We start from the raw sequence: 22,738 nt of genomic DNA, 5'->3' as shown, positions 1-22,738 counted from the left end.
GTAGCCTTAATGATCCTGTATATTAGGGCTTCTTTTAGGAAAATATCCTATAGCAAAAATAAATACGGAGTCTGCCAAAACATGTATATATCAGGAAAGGAAAAACTTACATAAATATTTTAATACTAAAAATTAGCAATACATCATGAGATTAATCCAAGTTACCTTTGACTTCTACAATTACAAGAGATGCTCAAAGTAGTGGCCATTAGTATAGCAAACTGCTCAAGTATGTACACGTTTTTGGGGACAGACTCTGTATATACAAATGTCCATGCCTAAATTTACATTTTTAAAGATTATACACTGTTATTGAGACGAATCATAGAAAAAATAACAGATCACACAATATAATGATGCTTTCTCTTTTATTTATGCTCTACAATAGTAATTTGTCTATAATTGAATGTTTGTTATTTTTGCAAAGATGCGGACTTCAAAATTATAGATCATGAGGTGGTTTATTGAGTTTGTTTTGCCATTTCTTCTCCTGTTAGTGTTTTCTGTGACTGTATACCATTATCCAGATCCCTGTGACCGCCACATAAGATCAGTGTGGAGGATAATACTGTCCTTTGCTTCTAGTATGTGTAATTTTGTTGACTTACAGTTCTTATAATTTCATTTCCAAAGGTAATTCTTTTTTCACCCAGAAAATAATGTAAACATTGGCTCCTGCCTGGCAAGTGTGAGGTCCTGAGTTTGAGTCCCGGTACACCTCCCCAAAATAATAATGTTGGGAGAATCATAAGAAACTAGTTTTCCAACCTGAGAGCACTGTAAGAATGATGAGAATTCTGCTTGTTATGTCTGGAGAGTGCAGTATATTCGTCATAAAAATTTGAGGCCTTTCCTTAATTTGAAATGAGGTTTTCTTCATAGACAATCGAAATGGATTTTACCGACTCTCATTTCTTTTGGGGGGAGTACTAGGGATCGAACTCATCACCTCACACTTGCCAGGCAGGTGCTTGTGCTGCCGAGCTATATCCCTGGCCCTTGTTACTCATTTCACATACACCTGTTGAATGTCTACTCAGCAAGGCATATTGTGGTAGAAAGCACACTGTGGAGCATGTCTGCTAGCTGGCCTGACAATTAAAAACATGCTTCATCTTCTTATTTTCTAGAACAAACTGGACAAGGTGTTGAAAAACTATGATACCATCTGCCAGATAAACTCAGAGAGGTATCTGCAGCTGGAGCGGGCACAGTCACTCATTAGCCAGTTCTGGGAGACGTATGAAGAGCTCTGGCCATGGCTGATAGAAACACAGAGAATCATCTTGCAGCTGCCCACTCCAGCCCTTGAGTATGAAACTTTGAGACAGCAGCAGGAAGAACATCGGGTAAGCTCAGGGTGAAAGAGGATGTGGTGTTCTCCACTGAAAAAGAATCATGGTTGTGACTAATATTGTTAGACAGTACTGTATTTAGTCTGCACAGTTTACCTACCTCCACAGCTGTTTAACTTGTTGCCTAGGGCTCAGGGAGGAGACTTGTATGGGCGGAATACATTGTGTATTTCATAATTGCGTCATGACTTTTATAGAACAGGATGCAATAAATGCCATCTGGGTAAAGAAGATCCCATTTTCAGATAGAGAAATGTGCTTTCTAAAGTGCTTTCAGTTCACACGTGTGGAATTGCTTTTGATTTGTGCATAGTGACTAAGTTTTATACTTTCTTGGTAACAATCTGAGCCATCACACAGACAAAACACTTGGACTTACAGAAACTATACAAGATTGTGAATAGCAAAATAGCAATATTGTGAAATCCAGGATGCATGATGAAGTATAGAAGCAAGTTATTTTGTTTTGTATTGTTTTGTTTTGTTGGCACTGGGGATCGAATTCACAACCTCACACTTGCCAGGCACGCACTTGTGCCACTGAGCTAAATCCCAAGCTCCTAAAGACAAGTTTTGTCCCCACCTTTTTTTTCACCTTGTATATGTGGGACTCTGACATTCTTGGTCTGGTTAAGTGTAGGTGAGTACACTAGAGTGTGTGTTTGGATCCACAGGTTTTTTTTTTTTTTTTTTTTGTCTTTTTCCTTTTTATCAGTGCCAGGGATCGAACTCATGACTGCCTGCTTGCAAGGCAGGTGCTTATGCCACTGAGCTAAATCCCCAGCCCCATGGATCCACAGTTTTACCATATGTAAACATAAATAGCACGGCATTCTGAAGCCTGTTTTCTAGCAGTCACTTCATTGTGAATGTCACTTAGAATTTTGCAAGGTGGAAGAGGTGGAAGAATTTTGGGTAGAAGAGGGTTCAAGACTAATAGTAAAACTCTGGAGTCATTGCTAGCAAATTTATGCACTTGCAAACCTACTTCTTCCAGATCTGTACAAGATGGGAGAGTTGTACGAGGGGCAGTGCGTTCACTTGGGGTATTTTGCACCCCTGTTTGCACTGTTGAGAATATGTAACACATTTAGTAATCTTACTTGTTTGCTATTTTAATGCATTGGCGCTGAAGAAAATCTTTAACTCAGGTATTTAGGAAAAAATCTTAGGGAATACTTCAAGGAAGAATGAAAATTTGGTGGGTAAACAGAACTAAATTTAATTTTGATTTATTTTTGGAAGAAATTTTGATGCCTATTCACTGAATGATTTTTAATAAATGTTTTGTGAATTTTTTGAGGTGACTTGAGTTTTTAATATAACATCTCACAGTAAGGGAAGGGTAAATATAGCATTGAAGTTTTTCCAAGTTGAGTGGATTTTCCTTTTTTGTATAATCTTTAAAAACAAATTTATGATTGTATATTTCAAGAGAAATAAGACTTGTAGCCAGTTTTTCAAATTATGCAGGTTAAAAGTATTCAGAATATTTGCAGCACTCCAGAATGGCATGTCCTCTCCAGGTCCACACTATCTCCCATTTTAGTGGAAGATCTGGTTCATACTGCCCAGGGATGAGAAGTGGTGCCTAAGGCATGTCGCTGAGATTTAGAGAGCTTACATCATGCTGTGAGTCTCTGGCATGAAACATTTCATCACGTGTGAGGCCAAGGCATCTCTTACCAGACTTTCCTCAGGCAGACACACCTGCAGAAGCACCTAGTCAGTGTTCCCTGGCCTGTCGTGAAATAGCCCCCACAGTGCCCTTCCTTTCTGAGCCTGCATTGCCCACAGTTGTGCTGCACAAAGGAGATCTCCTTTCTCTTGTGAGTCCATGGTAACTGATACTGCCAGCACCACTTCCATTTTGCAGAGCAGCATGACAGGAGATGCTCTCAGACAGGGACAGCCAGCAGCCCTCCCAGCTTTGTGTGTGCAGCACCTTAGATTGGACACCTTGCCCTTTTGTGAAGCTGAGTTTGTGTTTATTCAGCCCCTTCCAAAAGTACTTTGAGGCAACCTCAGAAAAACCTTTAAAATGGCATAAAATAGATAATGATGTAGCAGCTTTCTTACCAAGTTCTCACGGTAATCTGTAAGATGGGTTTTAATGAATATTTGGAGTAAGAATTAGTTGTGTTCCATTCTTGGTGATTCGTCTTTGTATTTATTAAAAATTAAAAGAAAAAATTGGTAGTTTACCTCTAGACTGCTTTTCTTGTATGTAATTTCTCTCAGAGAAACTTCCCAGGGCCTAGGTAGCAAATAGCAGCAAGATGGTTCTTCTGGTAAGGACAAGGAGCTGCTGATGGGGGAGCCCAGTCCAGAGCACAGCACAAACGGAAGGTTCCTCAGTGCTGTCCAGGGCTGACCTCAGGGCCCCTTAGACAAAGAATTCCCTCAGTGGCTTTTGGAGTTGACCCATGAGTAACTGCTAGCTGGTCAGCCCAGGACCTGTGAAGTACAGATATGCTAGCCTTGTTCAAGCTCCCAAAACATCATTCCAAGAGACTCCACTTGGGTTCTACTTCCATTGACTAGCACAGCTGTCACTGTATTTCTTGATTAGATGACAAAATTTTGCAACATATTCATATGACCCACACTTTTATTTGAATGTGCCTTATTTAATAGATAGCTATATATCTGATTGATTGATAAGGCTTGCAAACATTTTAAAGTAACAAAAAGTAGGTTCATTTATGTAATGTCCATTTGTCAGATATATAAAGAAGGTTTTATATATATATATATATATATATATACACACACACTGAGAGCATGATTAAGAAATACAGTAAGTAAATTAAAATTTTTTATTTATAGAAAAAATACATTGGTTTAACTCCTTTCGAAGTATCACCCCTGTTATTTCAAACATACTTACCACATCATTCTTGCCACTTGTGTGAGTGCTGGAAGTCATCTTCTGTGAACATCTGTGGTTGTAGCTCCCCTGTTCTGTATCAACTCAAAACATTTAGCTTGTATGATTATTTGGGGAAGAGCCAGAAGTCACCAAGTGTCAGCTGCAATGGACACAGTAGGAAAGGACACATTGTGATAATTTTACAGGCTTGCCTTCCTTTGCATACACTTAACATTGACATTCACTGTATTTTTTATCACATCTTAAAGACAATCACAGAAGAGGACTTTAGAACTACTTCAGAAAGTGACAAGAATTACGAGATGAGCGTCTTTGAAGTGAGGGAGATACTTTGAGGGAGATTGTACTAGCTTTCCTGTCACTGGGACAAAATAACCAATACTCTAAATTAAAAGAGGCTTATTTTGCCTCACAGTTTCGATGTATTCAGTCTGTGTTTGGCAGATGCCAAGACAGGAAAAGGCTGGGAAAAGGTCATGGTGGAGGAGAGCTGGTGGCCTGGACGCTGAGATGGGAGGAGGAGGAGGGGCTAGGGACCCTTCCTTCTCGTGCTGTCTGTCACCAACGTGGCCCTTGCAAACAGGCCTCCCTCCTCACAGTGCATTCAGCTGTGCTCTCAGGAGTGGATTAATTCAGGGATGAGTAGAGTGCTCCTATCATTGCAGTCACCTTCCAAACACGTGGGACTTCAGGAGACATTTTACTCAAACATTCAACGTGTGTTCAGTTACACCTCACAGAGTACAATGTAACATATCTGCGTATCCATCTTACCATGGTTTATGTGTATAAATGCAGTATCACGTGAGCATACATCAGCCTCACAGCCTTTTGAGTTCTTTTGTCAGCTTTGTGTCTGCATTTGCTGAGCTTTCCTTTTCCTTCTCTCCCTCCCTCCTCTCTCCATTTTATGCTTTGGTAAATAACATAATTGTGCAAAATTGTGGTTTGTTCTTTATGCATTTTTGGGATCAGGGACATAGCTCAGTGGCACAAGTGCGTGCCTGGCAAGTCCAAGGTCCTGAGTTGAATTTCTGGTACCAAACAAAACAAAACACAACACTTTATGTGACATGACCTCAACTAATTTTCTTGCCAGAATGTGCTGCTGTGGGTATGAAATGTGTAATAACCTGGGAGACGTTGTTTCATTCGATCAGCATTTTTATGTACTCCTAAAGAGGGACTTTGGTGTGACTAGGCTGCTTAGCCTTTGTGTTAGAGCCATCTGGCCTGGGAAAAGAGTTGTACACACCATGACGTGCTAAGGGCCTTCCAGTGGGAAGGACAAATGGAGATATTGGGGTTGTAGACTGCTATGATGTGGAGGTGTAACCCTGAGATACTGAGAAGCTGTTTGGTTTGTTATAGCAACTGCGAGAGTTGATTGCTGAACACAAGCCACACATAGATAAGATGAACAAGACTGGGCCACAGTTACTGGAACTGAGCCCAGGGGAAGGCTTTTCTATTCAAGAGAAGTATGTGGCAGCAGACACCCTTTATAGTCAAATTAAGGAAGACGTCAAAAAGCGCGCTGTAGCTCTGGATGAAGCCATGTCTCAGTCAACTCAGGTACTCCTTTACACTAGAAACAGAATTTTGTTTTTCTAAACAGTGAAGCATATGGAGACATTTTCATGGATTTCCTGATTAAATTTCAGCCAGAATTATCTCACTCAGTCAGGTTATTCACACTTGGTCTCTCAGAGGTGATGTTTGCTTGTGTCCAGCCTTTATAGTTTCACCTACTTCAAGATACAATAAAAAATTAATTTAAGTAACTAAGAAACATACAGTTTCTGTCGCTGTACAGATACTTAATTCAGTGCCTATTGTGACGGGAAGTGATGTTGCCCTTGGGATAGAAAGTCAGTCTCCCTGTCATTAATAAAGAAGCTGGTAAGAGAAAACGCTAAATTATCAGCCAAATAAAAAGGTTAAGAATGTAAAGTTGCAGGATTTTTAAAGTTGTGGATTTTTTTTCTTTGAAAATATCCTTTTGGAAGAAGTCAAATTTTGAAGTTATCTGAAGGCCTTGAATTTTCAAGGTTTGCTTTTTATCGTTAGATGCAGGACATTAGTCTCTATTTTCTGTAGTTCTGAGTAATGGGTCCCTTGATTTTGAGGCTAGTGTAGAACTTGGACCAGGTTTTTTTGTTTTTATGACTTTGCTTAATCGTCTGTGATAATTTTACCAAAAAACATTTGGAATTTTCTTACGTATTTGATTATGTGTTTTGATTATTAACTAAATAAAAGCTTTTGGGAGAGGTGCTGGAATATTGAACCCCAGGTCTCATCTCAGCATGGTCTTTGCCACCAAGCTACATCCCCAGCTCCAGACTCGAACTTAAGATACAATGTTGGGGAAAGTTTTGTTTCATTTTTAAACTTTCTTTTTGTTGTTCCAGAAATACATAACTTAACAGACCCCTTAAATCTAGTAAAAACTGTCCCTGTCACGTTTAATAATATAACTTTGTAGGATCCAAAACTGTCATGAAAAATGGAGAAAGCAGTCACTTTTAGTAGACAAAGACCTACTTACTGAACACAGTTTTTAAAATTTATTTCATTTATGGTGAGGTGAAATAATAGACTAAAACAGATGCTGTTGCCAAGTTAATCTGTTCATTAACATATATCATTTATTAATGAATACACTTTAGTGTATATAAGAAACTTTTCTGCGTAAGTGATATGGTGCAGAAGTACATATAAATTATAATTTTAGTAGAGTCTTCATATGTTAGCTAAGTCTAACTTTTGGATAGATATTTTGATAAAGGGACTATGATTTTGTTCATAATTGAATCAATTAGATATTTTTCATTTACGTTTCACACGTGATATTATAGCTCTTTCCCACATATAAGACCCCATTGTTTTACCACTAGTTCCACAACAAGATTGACCAGATCCGTGAGAGTCTGGAGCGCATTGTGGAACGTCTGAGACAACCACCATCCATATCTGCAGAGGTTGAGAAGATCAAGGAGCAGATCAGTGAAAATAAGAATGTGTCAGTCGACATGGAAAAGCTACAACCATTGTATGAAACGCTTAAGCTGAGGGGAGAGGAAATGATTGCTAGATCTGGGGGTACTGATAAAGACATATCTGCCAAAGGTAATAATTATGAAATAAACTTTACTTTCACAACAACCCTAAATTTTATGCTGCTCTCTGCAATCCAATTGCATAACACAATGCCAGATCTTGGAAACGGTGTTACAAATGCGATGTGTTGATGGTTTGAAGGGCTGTGTGCACAGATCCCTTACTGGTTTGTGAAATTAATCAGCTGAATATAATGTGCACTATAATGCAAAAACCAGGGGTTCTGCAAGTTTTGAAATAAGCAGGTTAAAGCATAATCCTAATAAGGCCAAACAGGATTTTTAAAAAATACATGTTTTCCCTCATCAGTGGCTCTGTTGTGTTTACATAGCAGGCCCTCCCTGTCTCCTAGCCACAGGAAAATAGCCATGACACTAGTCAGCTGTCTTAGCGCCATGCACCAGGGATCATCACTGGGAGGAATATGTGCACTGTGAACATTCATAAGATCCACTAGCCACAAGCCCAAAATACTTAACTTACGTTATGGTAGTTCTGGGATTGAACAAACAGAATATTTGAGATCACAAACAGTATAGTCAGTCAGGTGGTTCTTCACTTTCTTTTGGCTTAGACCAACCTTAGTGAACTTAAAACTTGGTAAATCTTGGACCTTTTCTGAGCTCAATAGCTTAGAGCACTGATGTGGGTCAGGAAAGTTCTTGGTTCAGCAAAACTAGGAGAATCCTAGACCTTGCGTTGGCTGGGAGAGCTCTTGGGCCCAGTGATACCAAACTGCTGTCAACCAACACCTGAGCCAATTGTAGATCCTTAGCACACTGAATCACTGTTTCACAGTGATTTACGAACTAAATGTTTCACGTTATTAAGTGGCACTAAGCAGTGTCCTTGTTTCATAGCTGTTCGTGATAAGCTTGACCAAATGGTTTTCATTTGGGAGAACATACACACACTGGTGGAAGAAAGAGAAGCCAAACTACTGGATGTAATGGAACTAGCAGAAAAGTTCTGGTGTGACCATATGGCTCTGGTGGTTACCACAAAAGATACTCAGGATCTCATTCAGGACCTGGAAGAGCCTGGAATTGATCCCTCAGTAGTAAAGCAGCAGCAAGAAGCAGCAGAGGTGAGCAGAAAATTTCACTTGAAGTTAAAAAGCAAAAGCAAGCTGTGGCCCAGTGAAGCCTTTGATCCTCTGGCAAACACTGGGAATCACTCTTAAAATTTATATTTGATTCTGAACTTGTAATGCATTAGGATTAGGAAGAAATAGAACGCACTCACAAAGTTCACTTAGAGACGTAGTTGAAAAACAACTTCTCTTCATCCCCACTGCTTCTGCCTCATTCCAGGCCCTGTTATCTCTTTGGGGAAGGGATCCTAACATGACCTGAGGTGCAGACCCCTTTCTTGCCACTCTTGTACTCCTGTTGCCACTCCCCTTTTAGACCTGCTCGTATTGTGTCGTTCCTTAATAGCTGTCAGCAAAGCACCTGCAGGATAAGGCCCAAACTGCCAAGGGTACATGTGGAGCTCTGCACAGCCCTTCCTCACCTGTGGCCATGTTCCCAGAGGCATGTGTCCTCTCCCTGGGGTGTCCTTTCTGCCACTTTTTCGGCAAATCCTGCTGAAGAATTAATACAATGTTCAGTTGAATTAGTAACCCCCATAGAGCTCTTTTCTAAATCACTAAGAAAAGCAGGTTGAGTATAAAGATCATCTTTGTTTCCATTATACTTTCCTGTGCCAAGTACTCTGTCCACAGGGTGACCAGTGGTGCTTGCTTATACTTCTGTGGAGCCTACTGGACTTGTGGACTCCTTGAGCAGAAGAGCCAGATCTATTCTTTTTTCTATCCTAGTGCTCTAGTTTACAGCTTAGTTCACACTTATTAAATATTGAATAAATGTATTTCTGCCCAGAAGATGAAAACAAAGTTAGGGCACTTCATTGCTGTTGCAATATTTTTATATTGCAGGTGCAATTTATTTTTATTGCAGGTGCTACCTCGGGTAATGTCATAAAATGTAAATTAAAGCTAAGTTGTTCTCAATATACTAACAAGTACATTAATCTGTGTAAAGTCTTCAGACTCATATATTACTATATCCACTTTAAAGGCATATTATTGAACATATTATTGTTTGACAAAGTATCTTTCTTGGGACAGTATTGGTGTTTTTCAGAGTTTGTTCAGGTGTTTGTTGCCATTTTTATTTCTTTTTGTATTTATAATAAAGATCTAGCATTTTTAAAGAGTGCCATTTTTCTTTTAAAATGTTTCTTGTTTATTTGTGAGAAATTTTGTAGCTAAAGGATTGAAAACAGAAAGAAGAAATGAAAATGATTCTAATCCCATCTCCTAGAAATGACCACCACCATTATCTTGGTGTCCAGCCCCCTTGCCTTATAAGGCTGCTATTTTCTTGTTCTAGGCCATAAAGGAGGAAATAGATGGGCTGCAAGAAGAGCTGGATGCAGTCATCAACCTGGGTTCGGAGCTCATTGCTGCTTGTGGGGAGCCGGATAAACCCATTGTCAAGAAAAGCATAGATGAGGTACCACCAGTTTCTCGGTTCTTGTCAGAATCCTTTTCTGAAAATTTAGTTAACTAAAATGTATTTGTTAAAAGTAATTAAAAATTCAAACCTGATAACTAAAAAAGTTACAACATTGCAATTTTTAGTTAAATTCAGCCTGGGATTCTCTAAACAAAGCTTGGAAAGATCGGATTGACCAGCTGGAGGAGGCCATGCAGACTGCCGTTCAGTACCAGGATGGGTTGCAGGTAAGGCCATTGCCATGTGTCCAGCTCTGCGCCCCGAGGGAGGTGTCCACCCTGCCTCTCACTGTGTGTGTGATGGTCCCAGGCCTGCGGGCATAGTGTAGGCAGTGGGGCAGATTTCTCGTTTTCCCAGATACTTTGGTTTTTGCCTTTAAGAAAAAGTTTCTGGCCCTTAAGATGTTGGCTTATATGCATAGCTTCATATACCGTTATTCAGTGAAATTCTCTTTAAAATAGAATATTACTTTTTCTTAAAAAAAGTAAAAGTAAATGTTCCTACACAGTCTTTTTCATTAGCAGTGTAGCACTAGACAGTGAAATGGAACTGAATCTTGGTTCTAAAGCTGAGTGGAGTAAGATGAAAGGAGTAAACACCATCTAAAAATATTTCCAAGTTTAAAATCAAAAGTAAGGAAATTTGATTTGAAGCCAGTGTTCTCCCTGTACTAAAATAGATTTCTATTTTATTAGGTCATAATCAGGTGTGTAAAAGATGTTTTCTTTTTTCCATGTATATAATTGGTTTTAATAGTTGTTTTTCTCGTTTCTTAAAGGCTCTCATTCAGTTCATTAACCATTCACAAATTGATTTTTTTAAATATTAAAATTTTCTTGTCAGTCAACACATATCCAGGGCTGTATTTTTAGCTACCTTCCTTGACTTTGTTTCATTTCCTAGTGGGCTGGCAGGCATTTAATCTTCCATCCTTCTTACTGTACGTATGGAAAAAGGCCTCCTTAAGTATTTCCATAACACTAAGTGAATATTATTCTTAAAGCTCAGATGAGAACATCTTTTTCCTTTTTAATTATGCCACTCCATTTCTGCATTTGTCAAAATAAATACCGCTAGCCAGGCTTTAAGTCAGCTGAAAAGAGCTTTGAGTTTTGGAAATACATGAAAAAATTCACTACAAATGACATTTTATTGTATCATCCCCATCTTTAACCAAAGTGATAATTCCTTAGTAAATAGCACTGGCCACTAATACTTAAATGGGGTGCCATCCCTCTGCCTGTCAGGCCAGGCAGAGCCCCCTGTCCTCCAGGGCTGGAGGTGGCGCTGCTACAGGTGTAGGCACTTAGGATGCCTCAGGCAAGACACCATACCTTGTGCATGGGCCTTATTCCTGCTGGAAAAGCAAGACTCTCCCTCGGTCCTGTGAGGTTGCAGGCATTAGTACCACTTGTTAGTTATGAAGGGCATCGTTGTTTACAAATACCTGTGGTGGTATCATTAGATGTGCAAAGCTCCAGAAGCTCCACGGGATACAAGGATTCTTTATAATGTGAAATATATTTTATTTCCCAGGTTATGGTTTAAGTTCTTAGGGTTGATTAATGATAACTTTAAAATCCCAGATATTTTCCAGGATTTTTCCCCCTGCTATATGGTCTGGCAACTTCATTAAAGGGCTAGTAATACAAAATGTGTTGAGCCTTTCTAGAATATTTATATTACCTAAGAATAAAAAGAGTAGAGGACTCTAAAGTCTGTATTATGGTTTAGGATAATGTCTCAGTACTGATCATTTATATGTGCAGAATTTTAATGCTGTTCTAAATTTGCATGGGATTTAGCTGAACCAAATACTGTGCCGAAATGCTGAACAGTAAACCTCTTGCTTATTTCAATAAATAGGTGAGTTTAGATCTTTTTCTTTAGTATATTTAACATAAGAGAATATAGATTTTATTTCATTCAAATTTGTAATCTTTTTCAAATAAACTTTAAAAATTTGTCTTAATATTCTGAGAATCTATTCAGTACAGAATTTCTTTTGAAAACTTGGATGCAAAATTGGAAATTACGTCTATTTGGGGCAACTCTTCTGTTATTGTACCGCTTATATTGAGATAAACCATTTTAATTTTTATACAGTGAGTTAACTCCATAATGTCTTTGTAGGTTTATGATTTTTCTGTTCTATTGTACACAAGATACTGTAACATTGTCAAGCACACCTTTACGCTAACCCCTGGACTAATGTGTCTTTCAGGCAGTATTTGACTGGGTGGATATTGCAGATGGTAAATTAGCTTCAATGTCTCCAATCGGAACAGATCTTGAAACTGTCAAGCAGCAGATTGAAGAGCTAAAGGTATGTGTGGAATCTAAGTAATTTATCAAAGACTTTCTGGCATTTTTAGAGTGTGTGTTTTGTTTCTTCATTGGTCTTATTTTTGTTTTTGGTGCTGGAGATCTAATGCAGAGCCTTATGTGCTTGCTACGGACATGTTCTACTATAGAGCCATACCTCAATCTTTTGTTTTTAAATTCTTGAGTCACAAAATCCTTACATAAATTTTACACATTTTACATAATTGAAGCATTAAATTTTGACTCACTAACTAAAGGAAATAAAACTTAGTTGTTTTTAGTAGTATCTGTTAATTGTAGAAAAATCAGAATATACAAAAAAGAGAAAAACCATTTTTTCTAAGTCACTCAAAATGTTACATACTCAGAAACAGCTACTCTTGGCAGTCAATAGAGAGCCTTTCAGATATTTTCATGTTGAAGGAGGATAGAGGATAGGATGTGTGTGGGGTAGGGGGACAGGGGAATATTGTATTTAGATTATACTGCTACATTATTACCAGTCAACACAAACGAAACATCTGCATTATTTTCATGTGTTTTGAATAATTTGTTTAGTCTTACAGGTCAAAAGCATGTCCATAGCTTAATAATGCAAACATTTTGGGAAAGACAGTAACAGGATCACACTTCCCACCTTGGCACTTCCCTGTCTCTCATGGGTCGTGTGGCCTTTCTGTCTGCTTCCTGTGTCATTTTTGCTTTTGTTGTTCTTGATCTCCACTTGTGAAAATGACTGGTCCTTTCCTCTTTGAATTCTGTTGTACCAGTGATCATTTACTGAAATGGGATCAGTGATTTTCTTCCTGATTCTTATATACAGAGACCACTGTCAGTAATCTTAGTTATGCTTTTATTGAAAATTACAGTCTTACTTTAAAACTGTAGCATTTTCATCTCCTAAGTCTGACAGAGTACTGTATTTAGAAGCAAATTCTTTTTTTGAAATTTTTACTGTTACCATCACTAGATGGAGGGGTTTGTTTGGCTTTGTCTTGTCCGTTGTAAACATGTGATCTATTTTACATGTAGTTACAGGTGTGGAAGGGAATTTAGCTCAGATTGTTGCATTTACTGGCAGTCGGCAGGCTGGTCGGGATGCTCACTCTCAGATCTGCTTGTCACAGATCAGCCAGCAGACGAGACAGCCAACTTCAGGAAGGCTATGGGACTATCTGCTGCCATGTCCTTAGCTTCATTGGAGGACAAAATTACTTTCCTTATAAACTGGTTGAGAATAGTTTGAATAGAGCGACTGTTGAATGTAGTTAGTTTTTTAATTATTACTTCCATCTGTTTGAAGGAAAATTAAGGACTGTGTAGCCATTATTTATTATTACAGATTCAAATAGATATTTTATGAAGATATTTTAGGACATGGCAGTTTTCTGTTACAAGCAACCATTTTCTAACCTACGGTTGGCATGCCAAGATTACTAACTATACATTAGTGATAGAGGAAGCACCAGGAGAAGGAATAATACAATTCCATGACAGCCGTGGGTGAGGCGTGAGAATAACTACACACTGACTGAATAGTGGTTGCAGCACAACCTTAAAAAAAAGGTGTAAGGTGTGTGTGTGTGTGTGTGTGTGTGTGTGTGTTGAAAATAGTACTGATTTTCTTAGAGATTGCTTTCTGGTTTTTATGTATGTTAATATATTTTACGTTCTTTAGGATAATTTTAGCTCATTTTTGAATATATGTAGTTAGATATTGAAAATAAGCTCACCCTTGAAAATATAAAATTGTAGCACACATATTTTTTTGATTTAAAGTTACTGATACATAAAAGGCTTTCTTGGTGTATCTCTCTTTTTAAAATAGCAATTTAAGTCAGAGGCTTATCAACAACAGATAGAAATGGAAAGACTGAACCATCAAGCAGAGCTTTTGCTGAAGAAAGTAACAGAGGAGAGCGACAAACACACTGTTCAAGACCCGTTAGTGGAACTGAAGCTGATATGGGATAGCCTGGACGAGAGAATTGTCACCCGCCAGGTAAAAGCTGTCACTTCCGTTAAGATGACATACATGGTTAACCTCAGACGTACTGTCAACTGATTACTGAAAATAAAATCAGGCAATTACATAACTACTTCTCTAAAGTACCCAGATCTTCTTATCCCTTTAGAAATGTCCCTGTTTAAGCTATTTTTTTTTAACAACATGGAGGATAAAAAACTCAAAACAGAGAAGGATGTGAATATTAGGCCCCATAGGATATGCTTACAGACTTAGCAGCATGAAAAAGTTGATTTTTGGCCTTATTTTAATGCACGTCATTCTTAACATCAAACTCATAAATGGATTTTCTTCCTCTGCTTCTTTGGTAGCACAAGCTGGAGGGCGCACTGCTGGCCCTGGGTCAGTTCCAGCATGCCCTAGACGAGCTCCTGACCTGGCTGACACACACCGAGGGCTTGCTCAGTGAACAGAAGCCTGTTGGCGGTGACCCGAAAGCCATTGAAATTGAACTCGCCAAACATCATGTACGTAGCCCCCACCTGTTATGCTTCCTTTTTTCTTTTGCTCACCAGATTTGAGTTGCACATAGGGTCACATTCATCATAAAGAATTTGTGTCTGTATATGACACAACTTGTTTCTTCATTCCCCTACCCTCCATTTACAAAAGCTTTGTTTCCAATTTTTCTTCTTTTCTCATTTTTTACTTTTGCTTCTTTCCTTTCCCCCTTCCTCTCCATTTGAACATTTTCTTCTTATTCCACAATATCTGTTACCTATTTTGGTCCTTAGGTACACTTTCAGTTTCTCACACCATGAAAACAATGTGGTATTTACAGATGTCTGATTTATTTCACTGAAGAGTATGGTCTCAAGGTGCATCCATCTACCTAGAAATGTCTCGGGCTTATCCTTTCTTTTTGGTACCAGGGATCAAACTCACAACTGTGCACTTGCAAGGCAGGTGCTTATGCCACTGAGCTAACTCCCCGGCCCAGACTTATCCTTCTTTATGTTTGAGTAGTACTCCATTCTATAAAAGTCATATCCTCTTTGTCCCTTCACCAGTTGATGGGCATTTGGGCTGTTTCTAAGATTTAGCTGTTATAAACTGCAACTGTAAACACACTGTATCAGTGTGGTATGATGCTTCTGATTGTTTTAGGAAGATTCCAAGAAGGGGCATTATGCTTCCTCTTCATGTATTTCTAACGTCATCAGGTTGTTTTTTTTTTTTTTTTACTATTTCTATATGAGTTTTTCTGAGTTTATGATTTTAATAGAAGTATATATTTGGCATTTATAACTAAAGTTTAAATTACTTAAATATACTTCGTAAAAGATTAAAATCAAGGTATTCTTATTTTCCAGCGCAGTTATCAAACACAGGAAAGACTGGAAATTTGTGACTATATTCTATTAGGGCTTCATGGGTAAACTCTGTAAAGAGCTAAGCCTCTCCTTATACGTGTGTTGGGCTGACTTCATCTGTTTTTAAAGTTGTTGGGGATAGCCTAAAAATCACAGGTTTAAAATGTCCTGCCGCTGATTTGTTTTTACTCTGGTCACCTTCTGGTCTCTTGCTTAGCCTGTCTGTTGATACATGTCTCGTTATATTACTGTTTTTTCTTCTGTCTCCGTGCCACTCTTATCTTTCTTCTGTCTCCGTGCCACTCTTATCTTTCTTCTGTCTCCGTGCCACTCTTATCTTTGACTGACTTTTTGTTTCACACTCCTTTTAAATCACTTTTCAAAAATATGTTCTAAAGAATCTTTACAGGTCATATATTTGATTTGAAACTTATAAATTGTGTTTTTATCTTGAGATACTTTCATAAGCAAAAAATCTTTACATTGTTGTCACCTTTGTAACTTCCTGTATCTCCTAATTCACTAGATTTACTTGAAAGTTTATGCACACTAGCATTTCTCTTGACTGTCATTCCACAGTCTTTCATAGGCTTTAGTATGTACACTCATAATTAGTGGTATTTTCAAAGACCTGAGTCCTACATCAGGTCGTCTTCACAAGTTCACATCAATGATTTGAACTGGGTATAATTCACAGAAGTGGAAGCATAAGGTGTAGGAATACAGCTAGTTTGCCAGGGATCTTTAGAGACCTTTGAATTGTCTATCTGTCTCTGAGTAGTTAGCAGTGTCTCCTCTTCCCCCTTCTTTTTTCAAAGATCAAAAGTCAGAAGACTGTTCCAGCTCCCAGCAGAGCTGCTGGAGGAAGGACAGGAACATTTCCCAATACTTCCCTGCATGCTTCTCCCTCTCCTAGGCTCTGACCTTACAGCAGGACCCAGACCATTTAGAAGCATGAATTTTATAGAATTATTTTTAAAATTTGAACAAGGAGAAATGTTTTCACCCTTACTTCTTGAAAAATGTAGTAGTTCCCCCTGTTAATAGAGTGTGCACTTTCTGGAAAGATACTTTCTTCCTTGCCCAGTTGGTTTTCCAGCCTTGGGAAATGCTTCTTCACTGGGGCACTTCAGGAAGTGAGTGAGCACCATCTAAGAAACTGCACTCTCAGGAGCCACCATCTGCTCTGAAAATCCCCAAGGCCGTGTGCTACAGCTGTGTGACATCTCACAGCACCGGGGCGGTGTTCTGCTGCCTTACTGCAGGGACGCAGAGTGAGGTTATAGTGACAGTACTCCTGAGTGAGCGGGTGTTAGGGACCAGTTGGCGGGTGCTTTCCTCTCGGGATGCTAACTGTAAAACATGTATGTCTCAGACGTGGGATAATTTTACATTTGAAAATGAGTAAATAGGAGTAAAAGTGTCTTTTAATTCAGACATGAGAATTAGGTTTAATTAAACTGAGTATAAATCAACAAATTTTAGAGCCTTTTAATTATAGTCTCTTGATGGGTGGTACATTGATTGCATAGTCAGTATGAGAATGAATAGAAAAATGTTCTCATGTAATTGTTTCAGGAAGTGCTGATAGGCTAAAAGTATTTTTAGGAAAGCTACAAAGTTAAGGGAAAAGGAAATTCATTTTAAACACAGTGTTAAAACTCGGTTATGAGGCTGTTTGGTAAGTTCCATAAGCAGCAAATAAAACAGTTGCATTAAAATTGATGTTGAATGCAGTACCAACTAGTGAACATACTACCGTAACATTTTCAGGTGCTCCAAAATGATGTGCTGGCCCATCAGTCCACAGTGGAAGCTGTTAATAAAGCAGGAAATGATCTTGTTGAATCGAGTGCAGGGGAAGAAGCAAGCAACCTTCAGCATAAGCTAGAGGTTTTAAATCAACGCTGGCAAAATGTCTTGGAAAAAACAGAACAAAGGAAGCAGCAGCTGGATGGTGCCTTGCGCCAGGTGACTACAGATAATCAGTTCTGAAACTTGCTGTGGTGTTCAGGAGGGAAAAGCACGGATGTCCTGCTTTCCTTCACAGACTGTGAAGAGAGTAGCCGGGATAAGTGGGAGCAGAAAAGAGGCAGCAGTCTGTGTCTGTCGAGCTCCTGATGAAGCATGACGAGAACCTTGAGGGATAGCTGGCAGTCAGGGCAGAAGGAGACATAGCAGACGGGGTCTGTTTGAACCTGTGTTCCACCTGGAAGTGACCAAATTTAAAATTCCCTGTCACTTCAGGCCAAAGGCTTCCATGGCGAGATTGAGGACCTCCAGCAGTGGCTGACCGACACAGAGCGACACCTGTTGGCATCTAAGCCTCTGGGAGGTCTTCCAGAAACAGCCAAGGAGCAGCTGAATGCCCACATGGTGAGTTCAGTGTCTCCTGCTGCCCAGCCCAGGTGGGCAGCCTCTTGTTGATGAGCCTTGCTGATGCATACATAATAATGGGAGAACGGGTTAAAAGAGCTGGTAATTTTTTTTAAAGCAGAATTCACTATGTAAGTACTATAAACAAAACCATTTAGTGACTACATTTTTCAGGTGGGAACCTATCCTTATTCCAGAAGTCAGCTTTGTCAGTATATAAAGAAGAAATTTTAGTAGTCTAGAGGGCATTTTGGGAGCAAGAATGCCTCTGTCAAACAGTAAGCTTATATGACTGACTGTAAAACACTGAGTAAGTTAGATATGGTTATGCTTTGTCGTGTAAAGGAAATATAAAAATTGGACTTAAAATTATTGTTCAAATGTATTTATGAATGTAAGATCTTCTCAATGAAAACTAGAAAATACGATTTTGTTCTGTTATGAGAAGTGGCTTGTCTCACTGTTCCTAGAGCTTCATCTCCAGCCTCACACCTACTAGACACAGCAAGACCGAGGCCTGTGCTCAGCTGCCCAGTCTGGGCCGTTTGCCTCTGGCCTGTTCCCAGCCATTCCTGTGGCAGCTCTTTAAGAGTGAGAACAAAAATACACAGAAACTTGAAACTCTTATCTTTCTTTCTTAGGAATATGGGCCAACAGATTTAGAATATCACTGATTTATTGACATTCATGTCCTTTGTAATTGAGCTCTAAAAATTTTGAGAGAAAGCAGTCATTCAGCTCTATGAAACTGTTCTTCTAGTTTTTACAGTTGTGAATTTGCATCTAAAATATTTTTTAATATTCAGCATTCATAAATATCACAAAGATGATATAGGCAGCATTCTTTAGAAATAGGGATTTAATGAAGAAGAAAGCCATCATACATGAAAGTCTGTATTCTTTAGCAAATGCCTAATGTTGTAAGATCTTAGTAAAATTTTACTTATTTGGCAATCACTTTGAATTTGGTGATGTGGAGAAGTAACTGTCTTACAGGTACAAATAAGTATGATAGATAACATCTTATTCTTTCATGATTCCATGGAATAGCTAAAATAAGTCCTATTATCTAGTGAAGAATTTTCTAGAAATTATTATTACAGTATATTATTTTAGAAATGTTTTGTGTGTGATTTTTGTTATTGTATGGTGCCATAAGGAACCCATTTATTTCACAGAAGAAGTGATGGCTACATAATAACTTGGGAGTACTTGCCTTCCTTTTCTGTAAAGCCTGAGTAGTAACTTCAAGATACATTCTTCCTTTTTGGAGTGCTTGTGTTGCATTTATAGTCTAAACAACTCTCTTTAAAATGTTAATTAAGAAGAATATAAATAATAGCTTGAAAGAAAAACCCTCTTTAGAATACTTTTATAAAAATACTGTTTATCAACTTACTTGGATTGACTACTGTAGTACTAGTCACCTTTCCTTTTGCTGGGCACCGTGCCAGAGGCTCAAAACTTAAAACAGAGGCTTAATTTGGCTCACATATTAAGAGGATTCAGTCCATGGTCAGCTGGCTCCAAGGCAGAAAAATCATAGCAGATGAGTGTGGCAGAGAACAGTGCTAGAGAGGAAGAGATGAGGGAACTGATGCAGCGCACAGGGCCACATGAGCCGTCCAGCTCCACTCATACCAGAAAATATGTTCACCACAAGTCAAGTTGGCTCAATCAAGCTTAATCATCACAATGGGCTGTTTGAAATGAACTGTCTATAACTGTATATAATGTGTCAGACTGTAGAAGTGTCATGGTTGAAAGAATTTTGAAGAGTTACTAGTATTTGTGATACCATTTGAGTACTGTTGTTTTAATTTGGTTTTGCTACAAATGAATAATATAATCTAAACATAGCTAAAAATGCTTACATTTTAAAAAATTTATTCCAATAAAAGATACTGCCATTCATGTTCTTCAAAATAGTTCCCCTTGCTTCCAACACATGTACCCCACTTTTCTTGCCGTCGGAAGCAGTTCTGGATGTCCTGTTTCATGTTTTTACTTGGGTTGCTGTGGCTGCTTCAGTGTCTTGAATCAATTCAAAGCATATCTTTCATGGTCATTTTGACTTTGGGAAAAAGCCAGACCATGCTGGAGCCAGGCAGTAAGGTGTGGAGAAGGGCTCACCGTGATGTTTTTATGAGCCCGCCTTTCCTTTAGATGATATAGGTAGAGGCATTCTCTGTATTTTTCATCATACTTCATAAAGACAGGAAAGAAGACTCCAGAAGTGTTTCAGTCAGTGGCAAGAATGGTGGAATAAATGTATTCAGAGGATGGGGAGTACTTTGTGAAGAATTAATGGCAGTATGTCCTTCACTGTAAGTTTTTTTGTCAATAGAGTTTGATCATCCCTTACATACAAGTTTCATAGGAACGCTTTGAGTAGGTAGTGTTGCGAATATGTTTTGAAAGAGGTTGTTTTTAAAAGGAAATTACAGAGTTTCATGATGATGAAAATGTTCTAGCGTTTGCGGTAATTACTTTGCACAAGTTTATGAATTTCCTAAGAAACACTGGAATATGCATTTTTAAATGGTGAATTTTATGCTATATGATGGCTAGAAAAAAGAGAACTCTTAGATACTGTTCTCTTGAAAACCATATAATTTGAAGGTATCTCCATTTAGGAAATCTGTGCTGTGTTTGATGTTAAAGAAGAAACATATAGGAGCCTGATGCAGAAAGGCCAGCAGATGCTTGCAAGATGCCCCAAATCTGCAGAGACAAATGTTGATCAAGACATAAATAACTTAAAAGAAAAATGGGAATCAGTGGAAACGAAACTCACCGAAAGGAAAGTACGTGCTTTAATATAATAGAATCAGTGTTATAGTAATATAATAGTTTGTTTATTTCATGGGTTTTGCTTTATTTCTGAGAACCTTCAAAAGTAGAACTTTTCATGATTCATATTTAAATTTTTTATATACTTGAAAGTTTCATAGAATAGTTGAAAATTATATTCTAACTCAAAAGAACAAACAGTTAAAAGGAATCTGTTTAGTGTAAATGAAAGTATTTAACAGAGCAAGTGTCACTTAGGAATATTTCTACATATTATGAACATTCAAATTCAAGGTTGTTAATTCTGTTTAATTCCAAGGAGAGGAGGAGCAAAAGAAGTATTTATATATTTTATCAGTGTTTGTATAAAAACGTTAGGAATTGTAATTTATGGGTGAGGCATCTTTGCCACTTTAAAAGCCCTGCAGCAGATACTGTACTAACTAGTTGGTCTTTGCAGACTAAACTGGAAGAGGCCCTCAGCTTGGCAGTGCAGTTCCACGACTCCCTGCAGGACTTTATCAGCTGGCTCACCCAGGCTGAGCAGACCCTGAATGTGGCTTCCTGGCCAAGTCTTATCTTGGACACAGTCTTGTTTCAAATTGATGAGCACAGGGTACGTAGCAACCACACACACAACCCTTGAGGCACCAGGTATTTTAATGTCTGAAGCATGGATTTGGTAGTCAAAAACTCTGTTTTGTCTTATACAACATTGTAAGTTTTGTGTTACCTGAAACATTTCTAAAACGGATGTATTTTTCCCTTGTGTCTGATTGTCTTTTTTTTGGCGGGGGGAAGGTCTTTGCCAATGAAGTGAATTCTCACCGTGAGCAGATCATAGAGCTGGACAAAACCGGAACCCACCTGAAGTATTTCAGTCAGAAACAAGATGTTGTCCTAATTAAGAATCTACTTATTAGTGTGCAAAGTCGGTGGGAAAAAGTAGTTCAACGGTTAGTGGAGAGAGGAAGATCATTGGATGATGCCAGGAAGAGAGCCAAGCAGGTAAGAAACCTTTGTGAAAATTCTCCAACCTTAGCAATAAATGAGTTGCAGTGATTGAAATGCATGGTGTTAAGACACTTGTAGGCTCTGCTGCCACCAGCAATCAGGAAGTGTATGGTCATTTCCTGAAAAGGCTGTGGTTTACTTTGACAAGGTAAGTTCACTTTTTGGAGGAGACAGCAACTTCAAGCAATGTGGGCTAATCTTGAAAAGACTGATTGATTGTAGCTTGGCTTCCTAGAAGGGTCATTATCATTAAGGCACAAAAAGGAGCTCCAGATTTTGTTACTGGGTTTGTTTTTCCTCTGACCTTTTGGCCTTCACTTTCTTACTCCGAGCACAGCAGTGTCCTTTATCATGTCACTTACTCAAGTTTACTTCCTCAGCCAAGCATGCCTCAGCCTTGGGAGTTGATAGGCAGATGCACAGCCTCCAGGCAGTTGCAGGAGGGGTGTTGCTGGTCTGATTACTTGGCACTCCGTACCTTTCTCAGAGCTTGTTGGCAACCTTGCATCTCCTCTCCAACATTCCGAGAGGAGATGCAGCTTCATTTCATTTTGAAAGTAATTGTTCAAGCCTTTTTTGCAGTGCTTAATTTAATCCAGAGAATTTCACAAGGAATTTTCTCTCCTCTATTTGGCTATTACTAACACTGAATTCTAGACTACAAAAGAGGTAAAATTATGCATCTCTTGAGTGTCTCTGTACATTATGAAAGTAAAATGTACCCACCTTGCGTGGCATATCTCTTTTTAAAAATATATTTAATAATTTTACCAAAAGTTTAGTATACTGTTGAGGCTGAACTTCTCACTTTTTGTCCCATTCAGCTGCATTTGTTTAACATTGTTCTATTCCCTTGTTTGGGAGAAATGACTCAGTTAGGTGGTATAAGACAGTATCACAAGTGTCAGGTGTTTCAGGGTTTAATGCTTTCAGTGTGAATTTTCGAAAGCTTAGAAAGACAAGTTGCATTGTTATGGAATTATACCATATATCCTTTT

The 22,738-nt window shown here is 38.5% G+C and overlaps 1 protein-coding gene across 29 annotated transcripts in view; it reads left to right on the top strand.

The window, feature by feature from the left end:
- Dst (dystonin) overlaps positions 1-22,738 on the top strand; it is a 455,117-nt gene that overhangs the window by 388,481 nt on the left and 43,898 nt on the right. For all 29 annotated transcript variants that reach the window (XM_063256887.1, XM_063256895.1, XM_063256898.1 and 26 more), the window contains 14 exons: positions 1,131-1,349; positions 5,620-5,823; positions 7,149-7,380; positions 8,232-8,458; positions 9,768-9,890; positions 10,019-10,120; positions 12,118-12,219; positions 14,047-14,220; positions 14,556-14,711; positions 17,331-17,528; positions 17,805-17,933; positions 20,570-20,740; positions 21,187-21,342; positions 21,528-21,734. In XM_063256887.1, the coding sequence (XP_063112957.1) occupies positions 1,131-1,349; positions 5,620-5,823; positions 7,149-7,380; positions 8,232-8,458; positions 9,768-9,890; positions 10,019-10,120; positions 12,118-12,219; positions 14,047-14,220; positions 14,556-14,711; positions 17,331-17,528; positions 17,805-17,933; positions 20,570-20,740; positions 21,187-21,342; positions 21,528-21,734 (2,400 nt within the window). The remainder of the gene's footprint in view (positions 1-1,130; positions 1,350-5,619; positions 5,824-7,148; positions 7,381-8,231; positions 8,459-9,767; positions 9,891-10,018; positions 10,121-12,117; positions 12,220-14,046; positions 14,221-14,555; positions 14,712-17,330; positions 17,529-17,804; positions 17,934-20,569; positions 20,741-21,186; positions 21,343-21,527; positions 21,735-22,738) is intronic.

Source organism: Cavia porcellus, unplaced genomic scaffold (genome assembly GCF_034190915.1).
Source record: "Cavia porcellus strain 051 isolate PalLab524CR breed Dunkin Hartley unplaced genomic scaffold, mCavPor4.1 scaffold_10, whole genome shotgun sequence".
NCBI lineage: Eukaryota > Metazoa > Chordata > Mammalia > Rodentia > Caviidae > Cavia > Cavia porcellus.
This window is presented reverse-complemented; position numbering and strand designations above follow the sequence as displayed.